Source organism: Chrysochloris asiatica, unplaced genomic scaffold (genome assembly GCF_000296735.1).
Source record: "Chrysochloris asiatica unplaced genomic scaffold, ChrAsi1.0 scaffold00003, whole genome shotgun sequence".
Taxonomy (NCBI): domain Eukaryota; kingdom Metazoa; phylum Chordata; class Mammalia; order Afrosoricida; family Chrysochloridae; genus Chrysochloris; species Chrysochloris asiatica.
Genome location: NW_006408521.1, coordinates 44,735,202 through 44,743,348, shown reverse-complemented (window position 1 = coordinate 44,743,348; position 8,147 = coordinate 44,735,202). Strand labels below are relative to the sequence as shown.

General features: G+C 37.4%; 1 protein-coding gene across 1 annotated transcript in view; it reads right to left on the bottom strand.

The window, feature by feature from the left end:
• The window catches only part of ATRNL1 (attractin-like 1), an 827,041-nt gene that overhangs the window by 644,641 nt on the left and 174,253 nt on the right, over positions 1-8,147 (bottom strand). The window contains exons 15-17 of the mRNA XM_006831380.1: positions 7,142-7,323; positions 2,826-3,039; positions 576-764 (exon numbers count right to left, since the gene is read on the bottom strand). Of these exons, the coding sequence (XP_006831443.1) occupies positions 576-764; positions 2,826-3,039; positions 7,142-7,323 (585 nt within the window). The remainder of the gene's footprint in view (positions 1-575; positions 765-2,825; positions 3,040-7,141; positions 7,324-8,147) is intronic.

Genomic DNA, 8,147 nt, shown 5'->3' with positions numbered 1-8,147 from the left:
CCACGGCCTCTTCTGAATCCAGCTTGAACCTCTGGAAGTTCTCTGTCAATGTATGATTGTAGCCGTTTCTGTATTACCTTTAGCAAAACTTTACTTGCTTGAGTAATATAATTAATAGGTCTTAAAGCCAGTTCTGGTGTGGCGCTGTGGGTTAATGTGTCAGACTGCAAAGCTGTTTGAACTGTAAAGTCGGCAGTTCAAGTTCACCAGGTGCTTCTCAAAAACCCTATACAGGGTCGCTATGGGTCGGAACCAACTCTACGGCACTTCACAACAACCGCAACACAACAAAACCAGTTCTGGTAGCGTAGTGGTTATGAAACGGGCTGCTATTCTCAGGGTCAGCAGTTCGAAATTACCAGCTGTTCCGCTGGAGAAAGACGAGCCTTTCTGCTCCCGTAAAGATTTACACCTCAGAAACCCTACACAGGGACGCTGTGAGTCGGAACCGACTCCCCAGCACACCACCACCACCACCAAAGCCAGTTCTAGCAATATTTTTTCTCCTACTTTTCTAAACTTCTTCAAATGTCAAACTCCTCTTTCCAACACAGAAAAGTGATCCAAAGACTTACGAGAACAGGTGGCCGTCTGCCACTCCAGACACTGCCCGTAGGGGAAGGAGATGATATAGGCATTGGAGTCCACACAGCGCTTGGTACTTCCGCACCACATGCATTCCATGCCGCCGCCCGTACAGTTGGTGCAGGACGTCCTCAGGGAGCACGGCTTCTTGCACGGCCTGGCATTCTGATTTGGACTCACTGCAATAAATCCACTAACAGTTACCTCCTTTGCTAACTGTATCTTAAACACAAGTGTGTGGGGTTTTATTTGTTTTGTTGTTTAGCGCATGTTTCAATTAAGCCAAGCGAAGCCAAAAAAAAAAAAACAATGAAGTAAATGAAAATGGATGGTAAGCCAATACATGAGTTTATCATCCAATTCTAAATGCATAGCTCCTCGAGAATTTTTAATTCTTTACAAAGTACATAAAGGTGTAAAGGTGGTAGATGTGTGGAACCGAGTCAGTTCAGCCTCGTAACAATCCGTAGAGGGTTTCCAAGACTGTAAATCTTTATGGGAGCAGAAAGACTCATCTTTCTCCTGCAGAGCAGCTACGAGACTCGAACTGCTGAAACTGTGGCTAGCAGCTCAGCTCATAATCTACTCTGCTAACAGGGTTCTTTACATAAAGGTGTATCATTTTTAAATGATAAATTATAGTATAATTCATGTCCAAGTATATTAGTTGAATCCAATGTAAACTGTCATTATTTCCTCTCCAGCTACAATCTTTTCCATAAATATTCCACACCTTATCTAAGTAGAGAACTGGTCAGTGAATATATATATATATATATATATATATATATATCTGATAAGAGCAATGCATAAAAAATTTTAAATTTACTATACACTATAAACTATAGAAGGCACCCTGATACCATAGTGGGTTATGAGTTGGACAGCTAACTGAAAGGTCAGCAGTTCGAATCTACCAGCTGCTCCACAGGAGAAAGATGAGGCTTTCTGTTCCCATAAAGATTTACAGCCTTGGAAATTCTATACACCATGAGTTAGAACCGATTCCATGGCATATAACTTCTACAACCATAAACTATAACATTAAAAGAGAAAAAAAATTTTTTTTTCAAATATTCCTTTTTCACTTAACAGCATCCATTTCAAAAAATGTAATAAAAATGTTTGATTCCTTTTAGTTGCCAGTCAAAATAATAAATCTACAAGATGATAATGATACTCAATTATTTCTTATTCTTGGAGACACCTTTATCTGAAATAATTTTATATTAGTTAAAGTAATAAATTAAGAACAGATTCTTAACTATATTACAAAGAACTCAATCATATATTCAACCAAGATATAAAGGTTGTGTAACATAAGTTTTTTATTGTCACCAGTTAATGCTCAGATCACTGAAAGTGAGTAAGAAAAGTAGATAAACATGGAACGTAAAAGTCTGCTTCATGTCATATGCGGCCATCTAAGGTTCAGCTCTCTTCATGTGCAGAAGAAAATAGAGTGAACTGAACTGAATCTGCTGGAATCAGTCCATCCAAAGGACTAATGGAGCACATGAAGCCATCTCCATGGCTGTGAGATCAGAGTCTAGATGGTACGCAGCTAACACTACCAACTACTTTCAAGGCCCCAGATAGAGTGGGAGAAAACGGAACAAAACTCAAAATGATTTAAAAACAAGACCAAGCTTACTGGTCAGAAAGAGACTTTAGAAACCTGAGACTATGACCCTCTCCCACCCTTCAGGTCCTGCAAGGAACTTACCCTCATGGCCCAATTTTAGGAAACACTACACAGGGTCACTATGAGTCAGAACTGACTTCATCGCACTTAACAACAGACAAGTAGATAGGTATGTGGCGCGGACACCATCACCACTGAGATATGCTCACCATGCAATGGTCAATCATTCAAAATCCAAAGGGCAACATTGACCTAAAGATAAATTTGAGAAGGATGGGAAGGTAGAATGCAAACAGGAATCACAGGGAGGAAGAAGGATAGTGGTTGTTGCTTGGAAGGGACTGCAATCATTGGAATGAATTAAAGTATGATTGATTGAATAGAAAACACATGACCTTGTCTGGAAACCTTCACTCAACTCAACAATAAAATGTTTTTTTTTTTTAAAAAAAAAAAAGTCTGTTTCACCGAGAAAATAAATTAAAAAGGTTAAAGTTACTTCAGGCCCATAGACTATCACTCTGGACCGAGATGTTGAGAGGAGGGTTGAAATCTTTACATTTTTACAGAAATATTAGTTAATTGGACTACTTACCAATAGGTTTTTCACAAACGAGGCCATCTGCCATAGACGTACAAGGATTAGCTTTCAAGCCAGCTACCGCAGCCCTTTCTAGATATGCACAGAATCCTGAATCATTGGGTTCACCAGGAAGCCACTGCAGGGTCGTATTGGTAAAAGGGGACATGTCCTCCCATCCCCAGTAGGAGATATTGATCTTACGCAAGCCTACCCAGGGTGAGACCTTCTGTAAAAAATAAGAAAGGAGATTTTTTTAAAAAACTAGACGTAAAAATACTACTATCATATTCCTTATCAAATAATTCATTATCATTAAAAAGGACGTTTAAAAACATATTCATCCACCTTTCTAGTGAAGTCTAGTATCAAGCATAATTAACAATCCCAGCACACTCTGGAGAATAATAAAGAATTAAACACATTTTAAAATGCAGGTTTTGTGTTTCACTCTGTGGCTGGAGCCAGTTTTTTTAGCTCCTGTGGACCTGTTTCTTCTATAAAATGCGGATATGAACATGTGAAATACATGTCTACCGTATGAGGCAAGATTATTAACAAGCTTAACATAAAGTCACTGCTGCCTCAACTCTGGTTGTTACCAGTATTTTCAGTTATGGGTTAAGAAACCGCCTGATAAAATGCTATATAATCTGCAGTGTGGGAAAACATAAATCCAAATCAACATGCACCATCAAGTGTCTGAGTGAAGACTTCATACTAAGGGTGCGGAAGGACTCAGAGAAGAATTGTCTCACTCCTTGCTCAGAAGATCACGACTACACTTGAACTTTCAGTTCATTTTGTTGCTGTTATTGTGTGCTGCCGAGTCGGTGTCAACTCAACATAGCAACCATGCATAGGGCTTCTGAGAGTGGGTGATGGTTTGAACTGCCAACCTTGTGGTTATCAGTCCAGAATTTATCCTATAGAACCACACCAGGGACCTCATGTCAATTTTGTTGTTGTTGTAAAATGCCATCAAGTTGGTTCTGATTCATAGTGACCCTGTGTAGGGATTCCGAGGAGCGGCTGTGGGGTTTGAACCACCGACCTTGCGGTCCCAGTGCTTATCCTACAGCGCCACACTAGGACTTCGCCTTCATTAAAAGAAGTAAAATCTAGTACAAACCTCTGGCTCCGGGGCTCAAAATATATCTAACAAAGTTTGGCAAATAACACGGACTAAATATTCTTAGGATTCCTAGTATGGTGCTGTGAGTTAATGCGCTGGAGGTATGAACCTCAAGGCTGACGGTTCAAGCTCACCAGCTGCTCCTTGGAAACCCCATACAGTGTAGCTATAGGTCGGAACCAACTCCACAGCACTTAACAACAACAAATATTCTTAATGCTCTAGCTAAAACTTCAAAATTAGCATGAAAACAAAATCTATTCATATTTATATCTCTTATTTTGATCATGACCTCATTTTTAAAATATGTTACTCTTATAGTACACAAAAATAATCATGTATTCTTGGTCCAAGCTACTGTCTTCTCTAAATTATAGGAAACACCTCAATCTTAATATATACAGTAATTTCTCTTCTAATTTACTAAGCTACCAACCTCATATTACAGTGTGAAGCAGTTTCAAAACTCTACATCATCTCTTATTTTACATTATGAACTACAAGTGTAAGGAGATTATGTCTCCCAGCTGAGCCTTTAACAACTAAAAATAAGATATTTATATCAGTATTCATTCTAAATACATTGTACAGATTGTCACAGATCAGTTACAAAGATGGCCATAGGCATGGAAATTTGTGAAGTGTATAAAAACAATGAATTCCACACTCATTTAGACATTCAACAATTCCCTGAATAAAATTAAAATAATTTTGAATATTCAATATGACAGTAGACCATATATTGTCTAGTAGAGTGTTATATCCATAGTAGATAGTCAGTAAATTTCACCACACAAAGTGCATTACAACAGAGACTATTATATTCCACCATCCGATACTATGTCTCAGACAGAGAATAAATAATATGTCTAATTATAAAAATATACATGCTGCTTCACATTATGATCATCATAGATTTCAGACATCATTCTCCACAATATTTTGTTAACAAAACAAAAAAAAGCTGTAACATTTTTACAGCTCTTGATGATAACAGCAGGAGTCAATCCAACATCGAGATTTCAGATTAATGACGGCGCTTCACATTACAGCAACTCTGCCTATGTTTCCAAACTATCTATAGGAGAGACAAGGCATTTAAAATGAAATATTACTCCCTAACTCATCATGATAAGAATCTGAGAGGAAAAGGAAAGAAAGAGAAAAATGAAGCAGCTGATAACACATTTAAAGTAACTATTACTCAGTAAATGAACTGGACAGGCAGTTAAAGACGAAAGATAAATTACTATATTATAAAAATTTACTGCAGCACACCATAAATCATTGAAACATTTCATTAGCCATTTCTGATAAGTAAATGATCATTTGACCCAAGACATCTCTTTTAAGGTGTATTAATTTGTCGATCTTTATTTGCCAAGAGAGGGTTATCTTAAGTGTACGCAACTGCTGTGACGGAGAGAAAAATAATCCATTTTATATAAAGATATGCTTAATGGAATGTCACCTTGCTGAAGCTTCCACCTTTGAAATCTTACTACATCTCAGCTTTCTGGTGAAATAAAGCATTCTTCATACACAGGGCATGTTGGCCAGCAGACTCCTGGGTATAGGTTCCTCACACATTCAGAACAGATGTTAGGCCACTCTTGGTGATGTATAACGATTACAAGAGTGAGCAACTCACCCAAGGAATCTTAAAACATGAACTTCTCACAAGAGCTTATTTCCAGATTAAAGGGTGAGAACAAACACGGGTGTGTGTACGTATTGTTTACTTTTTACTGGGAGCTGTGTTGAAGTTTATTGAGCGATTTATCAGTTTTACATTCAATAATTCATATGCATTTTATTTTACCTCATAACGTTAGGTGTGGTGCTGTGGGTTAATGCGCTGGACTGCAAGGTCAGTTTAAACAGCAAGGTCAGCCGTTTAAGTTCACCAGCTGCTCCTTGGAACCCCTATACAGGGTCACTATGAGTAGGAAGCGACTATATGGCACATAACAACAATGCTACACTCCGGAGTGTAATCACTTATCCTACTTCCTCCCTGGATTCCCTATTTCCATTCCTTCTCCTTTCCTAACCCTTCTGAACTTTGTACTGGGGTGAATGCTGCCCTTTTGATCTCAAAGGTTTGATTATGCTAAGGTGTGTGTTCCTTATCAGTGCTTCTATTTGGCTGAAAATTGAGGCCTAGGGGGGGTTAGGTTCCAGAACTAAACGGTGACTAAATGCCTCAGTCTCGGGGTCCCACAGCCTCAATCTGGTCTCTCTCTCTACCTTTTTCTTCTTCCTTTGTTAATGTTGGGAGTTTTTTTCAACAATATTATAAAAATCAATTGGCTTCTCCAGCACACCACTATACACGTCTTCTCCTCCACCCATAAGGAACATCGGCTCTCAAACAAGATGAGTTAGAACAAAACCTCAGGAGTTTCTTTGGCCTCCTTACAAACCTTCTCAAGTGCTTGCCAATTTCATTTTCCAAACAAAATATAACGAACAGCTATTACCATTTACCTTACAGGAATATATTTCAAGTAAGTCTATGAAGTACATAAGGAATTTCAAACTAAAATTTAGGAAATATTTTCAAATTTTCTACTAAATCTTGACCATATTTTAACCTAAGAAGAGAAAACCAACAAGTACTGTGAATTTCTCATATAATGGCATTTTGATAACATTTTCTCAGAATTATTTAATTTTTACATAAAGCAACTCTGTGAAAACTTGAAATTATTTCTAAGTACAATATGTTTCAGTACCTTCCATTTAAAAATTCCCCTTAAAAATCTTAGTTCTGCTAACTTTTAGCATAATGGGTCAAGAAAAATCTATACCTAGAAAAGTAACAGTACTCTAAAATTAAATTCATAATACGACACACTCACTACATACACAAAATACATGTACACACATGTTGCCAATGTATTGGTCCACTTTCTTATTATAAGAAACATCTCAAGGTACCTATTAATGACACTGCAAAACCCATTCTTAAATGCTATGCAGGGGGGTTTAGGGTTATTTATTCCTATGAGCTGACTTTTAGATACAGTTTGCAGTGATTTACATATAGAACAAGTCCTCTGTTGTTCATTTTTGCAGATGCTTTTTTATTTCCAAGATTTCATATGAATAATATATTTTTTAAATAATTCTTATTTCAATGAATTATGAGATTATTATAGCATACGACCATAATACAAAATTAAGTTGTTACCTGTTGTGTATACTTGTGTATTTCATCCAGAACAAACTCTACTTCTTTTGATGTTGTTAATGAAGCAAGATTCCCACTAAGATTATAGCAATACAGCTTTGCACTGTCGTAGCTTTCTCTACTGGAATTGATTCTAAGACAAGCATCTCCAATATGACTCCATCCTTCTCCACAAAGATGAGCTAGGGGCAAAAAGAAGCATCTCTTAGTTTTAGGCTTTCAAAGAGAATACATGCTTTTCAATGACTTCAGAATATGAAATGCTAGATCTGCATGTGTTTAATTTCTAAAAAGGTCAAGGTATTTAAATATCCCAAAATCAATTCCTCAACAAAATTTGTCAAATAGTTTGATAGAAAATGAGAACAGAAGGTGCTATTTTTTTCTCTCATTCTGAAGATTAAGGTAAGCAAAACGAATTCTACAAAATCTGGTAAAAAGCACTGACAGCGTCTGCTAGATTTTCAGCGGAAAGTCAAGTATATTGGTATTTTGTATCTCAACAAGTTCAAGCACTTGTATGCCTGCCTCCCCGAGTCTTGATGCGGCACTGTAGGGGAATCACCGCACTGGGAACCACAAGGTCAGCAGTTCAAAGTCACCACCAATTTCTCCTCCAGACACCCTATACAGTGTCCTTATGAATCAGAACCAACTTGACAGCACTTAACAAAAGCAACTACTCCTTCGTACCCTAAGGCTTGATTGACAGAAGACAGGACCATTTTAATTGAAAAGGTACTTAACACATAAGAAAAGCAACTTTTAACCTGATGGAAAGAGGGCCCATGCAGACTAGAATTTAAACTTCTCAAGGGCTCCACACTTATTGCAGTGAGGAAACTTAGATGAACCCCTAATACAACAGCCTTGAGATCCCCTTTTAAATCTTAAAACCAAAAATATCCTGTGACATCTTATTACCAAATATTAGTTTAGCTTAACTAGTTTAAAAAAAAAAAAAAGTCTGCTTTGCGTATTCAGCTTCTTAAAGAACTATCTTTAT